Raw genomic sequence first — 13609 nt, 5'->3', positions numbered from 1 at the left:
AGGTTGCAAGCCAAATTCAGTTCCGTGAAGTCGTAGCTGCTGGCCCCGTTTCCTGTCAGCTGGATCCAGTCTTTGCTCTTCGATGCCCACATTCCTTGTCGTGCTTTCCACGTGGCCTCCTCTAACAATGACCATCAAGTCCCTCCCGTGTTTCAAATCCTTTTTGAAGGGAGCGTGTGATTCAATAAGGCAGGCAAGCTCCATATTAGGATCTGGAACCTCAATTATATCTGCAAATTCCCATTTGCCATGTCATGACATCTTTACAGGTTCCAGAGAACAATCTGGAGGTCGTTCTACCTACAGTGACTGTGTAATACAGGAAGTTGAGCAAGCCACTCTACCACCCAAGTCTTTCTCTCATCTATACAATCAAGATAACGCCATCAATCTTAACGGGTTGTTTCGCCGATTAAATAACATAACTGCATTTAAGTGTGCACCTACTACACGCTGGACCCTCTGAGCTTTGCATGTGCTAAGGGGCCCGGATGGCACTTTCACAGGAAGTACCACCCAGAGACAGACAAACATCGACATCACTTGCCTGCCACTAGTGAAAGTTACAGCAGTTGAAATGCCTATAGCAGTTTTATGAAGTAATTTTACATAGGTTGATTGTAATAATTTAAAAAATGGGATTTTCATTTCATTACTCTGAAAATTCATTTTTATTGATTTTACAAAAATCTCAGTTCATGAAGGACTGGAAATTTTAAAAACTGGTCCTTAGCAGTTAAAAGGACATTTAAATCTATACTTCTAGTTTCTGACAAGGTTAAGAATAACTTACTTCTAATATCACAATGAGTTATTTAAAAGTAATACTGTTCTGTTCTCTGCATCTGGGGAGCAAGTAGGGGAGGGGGCTGTACGAAGGGTGGTCTACAGGATCATTCAGCGGAGTAATTCAAGGAAACAAAGCGTACAAAAACAAGAACAAAAGAGCCACGCTAAAGCTGCACAAGGGTCTCTTTGTCCCTTCCTTGCCTCCAAGAAACAAATTTACCAAAGATTCCAAGTTGCACTTGACCCTACAAAGGCTTGAAACCACCCATGAAAACTTGACCCCCAGTCTGAGCCTATCCACTAGATCAGACAGGCCAACAAACAAGAGTAACTTAACAAAATTAAAAAACAAAAAGCACTCTCTCAACTGTGAAGGGTGTGGAACTTGGGGTTGCGGGGCCATGCAGTGCAGCAGATACTCCGAGCTGGGAGTGCTTCCACACTGGCCCACTTCAAAGAGGGAGCCAGTGTTTCTACTCACCAGACCTAGTTCTTCTAAAAGCACGTGTCGTCGTGCCCTTTTATTTCCTCCAAAATCACCTGGGCAGATTAACTGACAGCAGCTGCTTAAGTCAAAGGCTAGAGGGAGGAGGCTCGTTAACAACGATCCCTGGTAGGAATTTGCCCAAATGAGCTGAAAACTTCTGACCCCACAAAATCCCCGTACTTGGGTGTTGACAGCAGCTCTATTCATAACCGCCACACCCTGGAAGGGACAAACACATTCTTCAGTAGGTGATGGATAAATCAGCTGTGGTCCCTCCAGACAGTGGAATATTATTCAGCACTCAAAGAAAAACGAGCTGGCAAGCCGTGCAAAGTCATGGAGGAACCTAAATGCACATTATTAGAAAGAAGCCGATCTGAAAAGGCTACGGACCACGTGACTCCACCCGTAACATCAGACAGATCAGCGGTTGCCCGGGAAGGAGGGAGCGAGGGAGGCACGGAGGGATGAAGATGAGGAGCGCGGAGCGATTTCGGGGGCCGCGAAACCACTGCATGTGATGCCGGCGGCGGACACGTGCCGCTGTCCTTCTGTCCACACGCACGGGCTGCCCGCCACCGACCGCGGGCGCTCACGTGAACTACGCGCTTGGCTGAGTAAGTATCCACACCGCTCGTGGGTTCCAACCAACGCCCCGCCCTGAAGCCAGGTGCGAGCGGGAGGGGAGGCCGCTGGGGGCGGCAGGGGGACCTAGTACTTCCTGCTCCACTGTTCTCTAAACCCAAACTGCTCTGAAAACTGAAGTCCATCGACTAAAAAGGGCTTTGAAAGCCGCTTCCGGCCTGGAAAGGTGAGCCCGCTGCGGGACACGGGACGGGACGTGTCCGGCGGCCAGCTCGCTCGCGACGGCCCGGCGGCACCGGGCGCAGGGCCCAGGGCCGTGCCAGTGCGGGCCGAGCGCCCGTCGCCGGGGCCCGCACCCACCTCGGCCTCGCCGGGCCTCCTACCTCGCAGACGCCTCGGCCTCGGCTGCTTCCGGCGCAGGGATGGCCGCCGACGTGGCAGGACCGGCACCCAGGGCCGCATGCCCGGGCTGCGCCTCGTCCCTGGCCGTCTCGGCCAGGAAGCTGGGCGGCAAGCCCAGCAGCTCCACATCGGTCACGGTCTTGCCGATGGTGAACCAGTCGTTTATCTGGTCCACGGTGAGCTTACGCAGCATGTTCGCAGCCGCAGCGCCGTCTCAGCGCCGCCTCAACGGCCGGCAGGGCGGCGGGAACTGCCGAAGGCGGGAACGTGGCGTCACGTCGCGGCGAGGGCGAGCGCGAGGACGCGCCCCGCCCCCTCCAAGCCCTCCAATCAGAGCACGCCGGCGACCTCGGCCCCGCGCCCTGTGCCGGCGGCCCCGCCCTGGCGCTAGGCCTGCCGGGAGCTAGGCCCGCCCGCCCGCGCCGGGCCTAGGCTCTCGCGGTTATGGCCGCCTCGAGTACCAGAGCTCCCTCCGCGGTGCCCGCAGCTAATGTGACCCTCAGAACGCCGCCGCCCTCTGGGTCTGAGGGTTACTACGTGAGTCCTGGAGCTGCGCGCCAAGGAAGGACAACTTTCACTGAGCTCCTACTGTGTCTCTGGCCCAGGGGAGGGCTGCGGGGAACCGCGGTGACGGAGCTCAGGGTGGGGAGACGGAAGGCAAACCAGAGAAGGCTTTTGTGCTGTATCGTCTCATCAACTGGCGGCGAAACTGCGACACCTTGCACGTTGTTTGGGGGTGAGGAGCAAGGAGAAGGTCAGGGAAGGCTTCTCGGAGCAAGTGACACCTACGTGGACACCTGCAGGATAACCAGGCACAGGTCTGATGGAGGAGGACTCGGAGGGAGCACCACAGCGGAAGGGCGCACGGGGCGAAAGCCCGAAGGCGGGCGGCCCTCGTGGCTGCGTTGAGTCTGGAAGTTCTGTGGAGCCACAACATCAGTAAACTGAAGTCGTCGACCGCCGTCCTAAACCTGCAGCTCAAGTGCAGAGGCCTACCCTCGACAAACAGGTGGCGAGGGGCACAGTCGGAGGCCGTCGGCTAATGCATGGCAGTTAAGACCCAAGAGCAGCTGACATGGTCCGGGCCAAGCTCCAGAAGAGCGAAGGTCGGGGACAAAACCCCAGGAAACAGCCTGAAAGAAGAGGCAGAGGGGATAATCCAGCAGACACATACAAATGAAGGAAAGCGACAGGGAGAATCGGAAGAGTGGCATGGCGGCCTGTACACCAACATATTGTTGGTGCCCAGTACAGTATGTGGCACAGTGTGGCCTTTCAGGAAAGAGCCCGAAGAAAAAATAATGGAGGGCATCAAGAGCAGGGCGCCGACCACCTGTGACGTCCAATCAGTTAAAGATTAGAAAATGCCCAAAGAGTGGCAAATAAGAGCTTAGCTTGAGACAAGGAACGAAGTCAGACTAGGCGGCGTTGACCTCTTGGTGTCTCAACAAACGAGCCCATCCTGGTAGCAAGCTGGGAGTCCCAGGTCCAAATCCTGGCCACACCACTAACTTCTATTACGAGCTCTGGGCATGATATTGACTATTCCAAATACTACAGTCTCTAAAAGGTGTACTTCACACTGTTTGGCAGGGAAAAGAACTTGTTTTTCAATAAATCAGAAACAACATAATCATAAAGTCACTGAGGCTCTTATATGTCATCGAGCATTGATTGGAAAATACTGCAACTTTATGTGAAGGCTAGCACATGTTCTAAATTTCAAAACAGATTATCGAAACCAAACAACTCTGGAGCTCGCTGACATTTGTATGTCCTAGTTTGTTAGTGTCCCTGCCTGTTACCATCCTTTGTTGATGTCACAATGTGTTTTTAAGTAGAAGTTGCTCTTTTTCTAAAGAGGGTTCATTTCACACATTTTCTTGAGGGCTTTTTCAATATTCTTTGGTGCTTTGGGGTTACTATCTCCTTTAGTATTCCTGAGTTTTGAGTTTTTACCTACAGTCTAAGGACAGTGTCTTGATGATTCTTCAGTTTGAAACTTTGTTCTCATTTAATTGCCATTTTCCTGACTAAACACTAGTTAATATTGTGTCGTCACAGACTGTCTTTGAGCTCCCTTCCTTTGGTTTAGTAGTTCTTGGTGTACCATACCCCAGCTCATCTTGTCTAAAGCTCCGAATTAAAAAGAGACAGCTTAACAGTTCTTAATAGGCTTGTAGACATCTAGGCCAGAGCAGGTGGGAAGATGGCTGAAGACCTGCTGGGCCTTGGAGGTTTTGCATATTTCATTCCCAGGGCAGCTTGAGCTGCAGAAGCAAAGGGAAAACAAACCTCTGACAGCAATTACAACTGCTCTTGATGCCTGGAAAAGTCGGGAGAAGCCAAGTTCAAAGTACTTCTGTGTCTTTGCTGACCTTCTCAACCACAAAATCAGCATTTGCACTTTGAATATATCTGCTACACTGGCTCTTTCTTTAAACATTGTTTTTTTTGAAGATGTGTTTTTTTGAAGGTGTGTTGGTTTTGCAACTAAAGACATTAAAATTCTGTTGCTCTCAAGTAGAGTTTGAAGTTCAAAGCTTTACTTGAAAAAGCTAAACATGATGTTCTTCAAGTTTGCCCCAAATGCTTGTTGTCCTCAGCAGTTTTCTAACTCATTATAAGTCTAAAACGTTCCTTTTCTTAGACAGTAGTTCTCAAACCCAGTCCTTGTCTCAGGACCCCTTTACACTCTTAAAAATCATTGAAGAACCTAGAGAGCTTTTATTTATGTGGGTTATATAAATCTTATAAGGGATTAAGTTGACAGATGTTTTATTACTTTTTAATTCATTTTAAAATAGAAAACCATGTAATGTTAGAGAATGTTTTGATGAAAAGTAACTATATTTACAAAAAATTTTTTTCCATCTGAGAAGAGTGACATTTTTACATATTCAAAGATCTTTTAATGTCTGCCTTAATGGAAGACAGCTGGATTCTCTTCTCTGTTTCTGTATTTGTTCTGTTGCAATGTCACAAGTCACACAGCCTCAGGAAAACTCCACCATACACTTGTGAGAGAAGTCTAGTGAAAAAGACAATTAACATCTTACCATTATTATGAAAAGAGTTTTGACCCCTCACGGGGCCTTGGAAACCCCCAAACCACACTTTGAGAACCACTACCCGAAAATGGCAATCCTTTCAAGTTGTGTGTGCAGCTTCATTTGATCCTTTTTTTTCTCTGAAACAGGACCATGTTCATTGCTCTACCTTCCATCTAAACTCATTTCCTTCTGCCTGAATAATGAAGGATAATTTTTTTTTTTTTTTTACTGTGGATCTACTGATGATTATTCCCTCACTCTTCATTGGTCTGAAATGTTATTTCACCTTCTTTACTGAATGTTAATTTCCTTGTGCACTGAATTCTAGATTGGCAGTTATTTTAAGATTTTCTCTTTTCCTTTAGTTTTCTGTGGTTTCAAGGTATTGATTTATTTTCATTCACCTGCCTGCTTAGTTTCTCTTTGGTGTGATTTTTTTCATCACTTTTGGATAATACTCAGGCAGCTATTTTTTCTTCTAATATTTCTGTCCCATCTCTTATGTTCTTCTAGAAATTTAATTACACATATGAGGGATTTTCTTGCTGTATCCCGTCTCTCAACTGCTTGTCTCTGTTTCTGAATGGTTTCTTCTCAACTTTCTTCCAATTAAGTAATTCTTCGACTGTCTAATCTGCTGCTGAACTCATTAAATTTCTATTGGGCTCTTTTTCAAATCAGCTAAGAGATTTTGTTTCATTTTTTACGATTTCCAGTTTTCTGCTGACATTTTCAGTCGTTTTCTCTGCACATAGTTGTTTTTAAGGCCTGTGTCTGTTAGGACCAGTGAAGTGTTTCTATTGGCTACTGAGTAGTATTACTGTGCACAGAATCGATGTGTAAAAATATGCAGATCAAAAATGTTACTGCAAAGAGAAATGGCAAGAAAACCACAGAAACGGGCGATTCAACTTTTCAGCCTTTAACATAGCAAGTAAAGATGGCCCGATTGCCAGGTTCACCAGCTCGTCCGCTTTGTCCAGGCCCTTCCCAGTTTCAGCACTGAAAGACCCACGTCCCGGACAAATCCGGACGGTTAGTCACCGTATTATGACACACACTCCCAAAGCCCCCTCCGCAGGCCTGGCCTCACCTGGCGGGCCTCCGTGCCTGCGGCGTCGGGGCGGCCGCTGGGGGCGCTGTGGTGCGCAGGCGCGGCCTGGGAAGCTCTCTGGCTTTGGGGCGCAGCCGCTCCTTCCGCTTTCCCGGCAGGCCCCGCGCGGCGCGTGCGCACTCGGTGACCTTCGAGAGACACATACTGCGGGTTGGGACGGCCCGAGCCGTTGGTCCTACCGCGAGGTGAGTGCGGGTTCCCCGGCTAGCTGCTCGGCGCGAAACGGCCGGGCCGGTGCGGGGACGGGACAGTGGCCGGCGGAGGCCCGGGGCCGGACCCGGTCCCGCAGAGGGAGACGGCGCCAAGCGGGAGGCTCCCCAGCCCTACCGCGCGGCCCCACGTCGCCCCGCGCTGACCTTGGGGTCCGACTCCTCCCTCGCCCGCGCGAGCTTTTCCTCCCGGCCCCCCGCACCGAGGGGAGGCCTTCCAGCCGCGCCGGTGTCGGCCGGCCTTGACGGGGAGCTCCTGCGGCCGTGGCGGGTGCGCCCCCAGCCGGGGGCTCCCCGGGTTAGTGATGCCCGGGTTCGCCAGCGTGCAGGCCGGGAAGTGTCACCCCACGGCAGGGTCGTCTCCTGGTGCTTGCACTCGCTCTGCGACGCCCTTGCGCCCCGAGTTTCGCCGCGTATCGGGACTCGGTGGGCGCCCGTCGGGCCTCCGCGCGGGACGGGCCTCCGCGCGGGACGGGCCTCCGAGGGAGCCGTTCCGCGCACCCCACGCGGCCGGGAGACGCGCGCGGAGGGTGGGTCCGGGCGGGAAGGCGCCCGCCCAGGCGCTCAGGCCCGGCCCGTGGGGAGCGCCGTGCCGGCAGCTGCGATTCAGCGTCGTCTCCCCCGTCGCTGAGCGTTGACAGTCCTGCGTCCACACAGGCCCCAGGCCGGGTTTACGTTTCCTTCTGGAGTTGCCCCCAGCGCCCTGGGGGTCAGGTGGAGGTGTCCCCGGTTCACGGAAAGGGCAGCTTCTGCGAGGGCAGCGTCCGGGCCTTGCCCGAGGTCGGGAGCGGAGCGGGCAGAGCTCGCACTGGAACCCAGGCTTCCCGGCTTCCCGGCTTCGGCCCGTGGGTCCTCTGCGGCACCTTTCTCCGCACCCATTGCCGGGTGCGGGCGGGAGAGGAATGGCCTCGATGCGCCTGGACGCTTCCTGTCCGGGGCCTCCAGAGGCCGCCCCTGGGTCCTGTTTGGATCCGCCGTGGGCACCTTCCCGAGACGGGGCGGTTGGTTTCTGGGAACCTCGTGCTTTGACCGCGTCTTAGTGCACTGAGGACGGGAGGTGGAGGGCTTGCGGGAGGCGGATCCTGCAGGATCCCGCCTCAGCCTGAGTGACTCCTGTCCTGGGAGGGCTGGAAACCAGGCCTGGGAGCGGATTCCCGCAGTGATGAGAAGCAGGGGCCCGGGTGACCGACTCTCGGATCCCGCTGATGGTCTCAGGCAGCCTTCTGGAAGCACCCACTTGTAGGGGTTGGGGAGCAGGGCAGGAGATAACTGTAAAGTGCTTCGTGGATGCTGTTAAGTTGGTGTAACATTCTTAGAATACAAGCTGAACTCTGTCGTGGTCTCCAAGGCCCTAAATGACCTGGCCCGCCTTCCCTTCCATAGTCCAGCCGTGATACTGTATGTGTAACATGCACTCAGGGTGGCACACCCGGCGCTAAATGCCTGGCACAGAGTAATTTCTCTCGTCTTCGTAACAGCCCTTTGAGGTAGGTACTGTTTGTATCTCTCTGACCCAGATGAGGAAACTGAGGCAGTTTAACTTAGCTGGAACGTGGCAGGGCCAGGATGTGAATCAGGGCCTTCCCCGATTCCTCCCCGCCCTCCAGCTTCATTCTGACCTTGGCTCGTATGCTGCCATCCTGTACGCGCTCCGTTCACGTTTGCTGAATGAATAATGATCGCACGGTCAAGGTTTCAGTGATGGAGGGCCAGAGAAAGCTGCAGAGAGGTAGGATTCTGTGTCACTAGTGGTGAGGTGGGAGGACAGCCCGGGGTGGGGATGAGGCCACGTCACCAATTGAAGCCAGAATCATGTTTTCAGGTAAAACGGAAAGGACTAGATCCAGTTAATTCCTGACAGTGATTTGAATGGCTGTAATTAATAGACCACTTCAGATGTTAGAAAGCTCATTAAGATGAAAATGAGGGCATCTCATCTTAGAGTCTGTAGGAAATTATAAAGGTAATCAAAAACATTATTTTGAGACCTGCACATAAGAATCAACTATGTAAGTTCAGAATTTGATGGCTTTTCCCAGTCAGATCCAGTGATTAGTTATTTTTATTCGTGAAAGCAGTTCCGTTATAATCGCAGCTTTTAGGAAGTGAGCTTGTCATCTCAAGCTGTCTGCTTTGTATGTAGCTATAGACTTCGAGACTGGGATACATGTAAACAATGGTGACTGTAGTTAATACCGCTGAATTGTTGAAATTCACTAAGAGAATAGAACTTTAAAGTTCTCAGAGGAAAAATAATGTGAGGTGATGGCTGTGTTAACTGCATGGGGAAATCTTTTCACAGTGTGTCCATATCAGAGGTCCCCGCCACTTTAAGTATCTTACAATTTTGATAGGTCAGTTCTGCCTCCGTAAAACTGAAATTAAAACCGAAGGCCTGGGATACAGCTGATGCGCGTCCCCGAGCCTTGGTGTTAATCTCAGTCTTGACCATGTTCTTTAACATGATGATACAAACATACTAGTAGTGTTTCACTTTACAAAGATTTTAAAAGTGCCGTGTAATTTGTGGCATATCGTTAGTGGAGGACAGCCATCGAAGGGGGACATTGGATGACACTGCAGGACTGCACAGGCTGGGTGAGTGCAGGGGGCTTGAGGACTGAGGTGGCTGACTGAGCTCTGGGACGGCCTCGGTCGGGGCATTGAGGGCTGAGACGAGCTTCACAAGTCCCGTGTGCTTGGGAATGGCTGTGGGGAGTGGGTCTGGCATATGAGTCAAGGGAAATTGGGTAGAACTTGATGAGTAAATGGGATTCTCTTACCAGTTAGGTTTAAAACAATGGTCATGTAAATATTTTCCACTGTGTTCCTTTTCAGATGTTTCAAAGCCTCATTAAAAATGTTTGGGTTCCCTTGAAGCCCTACTACACCCAGGTTTACCAGGAGATCTGGGTAGGGATGGGGCTGATGAGCTTCATCGTTTACAAAATCAGGAGTGCTGGTGAGTTTCTCCATGTTTGATTCTTAGCAGTCAGAAAGAAAACGATTTTCAAAAGAAATCACAGTTCACAAAATGAACTTTAAAAAACATCACAATTCACATTGTAAAGGACTGATTCTGAAGCTAGGGGTGGCCATTAGAACCCCAGGGTCCTCAGTTAAAATGTAGGGAGCGCATGTCAGCTAACAGACATTTGGGGACTGTTGGGGGAATTTGAACAAGACCTGGATATCTTCAGTGTGACGATGGTATTTCGAATGCATCGGAGCTGTCCTTAGTTTTAAGAAACTCAGGCTAAACCATTTAGAGAGGAAATCATGATATACGGTGTTTTATTATTCGTTTTCCGTTGTTGTGAATGCTGGAAATACATTCATGATAAAAATTAGGACAGGGTAACCATGCAGTTCTCAGTGGAGCCAAGATGGGGCCCAATCATGTAATAAGCGATTGGTTAAAGAGGAAAGAAAGGAGAAAACTTGAATTACATGACTGGAGTTTGGGGTGTGGTAAGGAGTAAAGAGCCCACAAATTCTGAGTCCTGTTTGGCTGCTCAGAGGACATCTTGGGCAGAAATTTTACCACTTCTTGCCTTTGAGACATATACTCACTCTGTTTTCTGAAACCTTTCTGTAACAGCTTTTCCAGTATGAACTTTTCAGCCAAATGTTGATTTCTGTTTTTCCCCCCCTTTCTGTCACCTCCCACCCCCCGACTCCTGTTCAAGCCATTATTTCTCAGTCTAGTTGTAGGACACAGTACCCTGGCCCATGCTGGTGTATGAGCCTTACATCCCCCCCACCCCCCCAGCTCAGGCAGTCGGTCACCAGTCGTGGGTCGGCCGCCAGCCACTCTTGGCTGCCAGCCACTCATGGCAGCACACAGTAGCCCACGGCAAACACACAGCAGCCCACGGCAGCCCAGCTCCAGGGAGAGTTGTTGTTCACAATCTTAGCTGCAAAGGGTATAGTTCAGTGGCCCATGTGGGAATCGAACCAGCAGCCTTGGCATTAGCAGCACGGCGCTCCAACCGCCTGAGCCACCAGGCCGGCCCAAATGTTCATTGCTACAAGGATTTGACTGAAGACTTTGTGAAACATTGATATGACCAACTTTTCTTTCCTTTTATTTTAGATAAAAGAAGTAAAGCTTTGAAAGGTAAGGCTTTTGCTTTTTAAATGGGTGGGGAATGTAAAACACCATCTGACCTTTCCAGGACACAGTCTGTGGCTGTTCTGAGTTGACATTGGCACATGGCTCAGTAAATGTAGAAAATGCAATGAGGACACTTCAGCACATGAAGTGTCCTGCTTCTTATGGTCCAAATGTTAAAAACCATTGCTCACCACCTTGGACCAAGTAAACCTCCTGGTGGCAGGAGTGATAGAAAAATGCGTTAATCAGAGGTAGTTGATGGCACCAGTCAGGAAGCACAAGTTAGCTGGGCAGGCACACTGCCCAGTGGGTGAGGGTGTGAGTGTAGGGGTACGTGTGAGTGGGGGGGTGGGGGTGGGGAGGTGTGAGTGGATGTTGAGCAAAGCGCCAGTGAAGTTAGGCCCCCGTCTGGGTGGTTCTTTACTGTAGCTCAACTGACAGTGAAGCTGTGGTCATTTGGGTCCCGCACAAACCCAGGCCTGGCTCCTGACCTTTGGGGAGGAGATATTTCCCTGCCCCTCCATCTTTGCTGCTGTGTGCACGCATGTCGGTCCCACAGACCCTTAAACACCGGGCGTGCTGTAAAGAAATAACCCTCCATAGTCCTTCATACTGTAGAATACTCGTTTATACTCAGACTTCTTGGTCTGATAAGCACACTCTGCTTGTTCCTCCACTGGGTCTATGTTATGCTTCTCTTTCAAAAGGTTCGAGCCCTGCACCCGCACATGGCCATCACTAACCAGCCCTACCTGGGGTGCTCGTCAGACCGGACTTCAGCCCGGCTGTCAATTTCAGCAAGCTCTGCTGGAGGGACCGTGGCCAGCGCTATGTGCTTGTAGAATGCCCTTTCCTTCGTGGTATGAATAAATGTACTGTGAGATAGACTGCCTGCTCCCAGGGTCTTCTCAGCTCCCCCGTGTGCCTGGCGTCCCCTCAGTAGGTCTGGTGACACAGCACATGCAGTCGCTCACTGAGCTGTTCCAAGCTTAGGAGTCCTGGGGCACTGAAGAGTAAACATCTCGGTTACCGTAGCGTTGGGGATCAGATCTAGGCACTCACAAGTCTGATGTTCAATAAATACTTGTTATACAGATGATTCTCCTACATGTGACCTGCGAGCCTCCATTTTCCCTTTTGGAAAATGGAAATGATGATATGTAAGTTTAAGGCTAGAGTTTTGGGGAGATCAGTAAGAGAAGGTATAGAAAAGCATATTTAAGCTAAAATGCTTTCGAAAAAAAGGTTATATTAGATCACATGGTAGGAGATTTCATCAGGAAGTCACTCATAAGGCAAAGTACGTAATTAAAAATCAATTGCTATGTCTTCTAGTTTGGCTAATACCAAAGACTGCATAATACTTTTCTCCAGCTAAAGCAATTGCCAAAACCCCTAGACTTCCATTTAGAAACAAAAAAACATTCTAAAGCAGTAGGCTTGGGGTAGAAGTGAGTCCAGTCTGGAACCTAGAGCTTTGCAAGTTGGTGGAGGCCTGGCTGTGGAATAGACGGCCCAGTCCCTGGTCCGTCTCCTATAAGGGTTGCCACCATCCCGACCTTTCATCCATGCCCTTAGCAGGTCGTGGCAGGTGTGGCCCATGGTTGGTGCATGATAAACGACTGCCATAGGGTCTCTGAGCCTCGGTTTCTTCTTTCGTAAAATGGGGGTCAAATCTGCCCGTCAGCCTCACTAATGGCATCACTTTGGCTCAACAGAATTGGTGTGAGAGCATTGGACAGCCCAGTGGAAGTCTTTGGAGATGGGGCGGGTCGGTTCTAAGGGGAATCACGTTTTCTCTGCAAAGTGTTCTGTTCTGTCTGCAGAGGCTGAACCCACATAGTGGTTCAGAAAAACCCGACCTTAGAAAGTAAGAGTGTGGGCCATCTGTTCTGAGACTGGAGCACGAGTCAGACTCACCGGGAGGGCTGTTAACAAGGACCGGTCCAATTCAGTTGGTCTGGGAACCGATCTTTCTCACAAGCTCCCCAGACGTTCAGATGCATAGTGACCACACTTGGAAAAGCTGGTCCATACAGAGCCACACCCACCAGAGACCTTGTGTCCACTGCACTATTCACCCACGTACCCCGTGGGCACATTGTGTCACATCCAGTTCTAAGAACCAGATGTCCCATAGTACAGAGTGGGAAACAGGCCGTGGGAGTCAGTGACATGCACGTCACCTAGCCAGTGCTGGGACTAGGACCTGAACTCTGGTCCAGAAAGGGAGGAGGTGAGGACCAAGGGAAGTGGCCCTTGAAGGGGACAGAAGCGCTGGTGTACCCTTCTGGGAACGCTTCCCCCTTATTACCTGTAGGTTCCTTCAGTCATAATTATCTGGGTAAGGAAAAACTTAAAGATGCTTGTCACCCATCGCGGGCCGTCGCCTGACCATACCTTGTGCAAAGCAGGGTGAGGGGGGCCGTTGGGATTTCTTGTGAGGGGAACTAGATGATATTGAGCAGATCTGAAACGTGCACCGTGTGGTGGCTGCCTGCCTCAGTGACATTCTGTGGATGTCAAAATAGACAACCCCACCCCCACCCCAGGAAATTTTGCTAGAGCTCAAGCCATGCCTTCAAAAGTGGAACAAAACATCTCCCTGCTACACCAAGTGGTTTCCTGTCCCCGAGACCCTAAGTGGAGACAGTGGGTTTGGTCAGGTGAAAAAGTCAGCCTTCACGGCTAGCCAGAACCCACTTAACTGTCCCGTCAAATTCCTCACGGCTTTGGGAACAAGCACGTTGTGTCCTGGGGTGGCCTGTAGGTGGAGCCAGCGCGTGCCGCCAGTGGATTGTCACAGACAGCTTCCTGCGGGTGACGTGGCGACTGCTGGGCACCAGGGGACAA

General features: G+C 50.8%; 1 protein-coding gene across 2 annotated transcripts; it reads left to right on the top strand.

Moving 5' to 3' along the window:
- The first annotated feature begins 6511 nt into the window (after positions 1 to 6511).
- Positions 6512 to 11643, top strand: ATP5MJ (ATP synthase membrane subunit j). 2 transcript variants are annotated; one of them, XM_081048475.1, is made up of 5 exons: positions 6559 to 6615; positions 8247 to 8368; positions 9478 to 9601; positions 10736 to 10759; positions 11464 to 11643. In XM_081048475.1, the coding sequence occupies exons 3-5, from the start codon at positions 9478 to 9480 to the stop codon at positions 11496 to 11498; spliced, it is 183 nt and encodes a 60-aa protein (XP_080904601.1). In that variant the 5' UTR covers positions 6559 to 6615; positions 8247 to 8368; the 3' UTR covers positions 11499 to 11643. The 2 variants fall into 2 exon arrangements, with proteins under 2 accessions (XP_080904600.1, XP_080904601.1); XM_081048474.1 differs by lacking the exon at positions 8247 to 8368 and having other exon boundaries at positions 6512 to 6615.
- Positions 11644 to 13609: the final 1966 nt, after the last annotated feature.

The sequence above is a fragment of the Rhinolophus hipposideros genome, assembly GCF_964194185.1.
Source record: "Rhinolophus hipposideros genome assembly, chromosome: 5".
Classification (NCBI taxonomy): Eukaryota; Metazoa; Chordata; class Mammalia; order Chiroptera; family Rhinolophidae; genus Rhinolophus; species Rhinolophus hipposideros.
Note: the sequence above shows the minus strand (reverse complement) of the source record. Positions and strands in the feature narration are given on the sequence as shown.

Bases quoted from the DNA above. Each gene is read 5' to 3' on its own strand.
- ATP5MJ (XM_081048474.1), top strand. From the start codon at position 9,478: ATGTTTCAAAGCCTCATTAAAAATGTTTGGGTTCCCTTGAAGCCCTAC. The intron at 9,602-10,735 runs GTGAGTTTCTCC...CTTTTATTTTAG, and splicing joins TTACAAAATCAGGAGTGCTG to ATAAAAGAAGTAAAGCTTTG. The intron at 10,760-11,463 runs GTAAGGCTTTTG...CTCTTTCAAAAG, and splicing joins AAGAAGTAAAGCTTTGAAAG to GTTCGAGCCCTGCACCCGCA.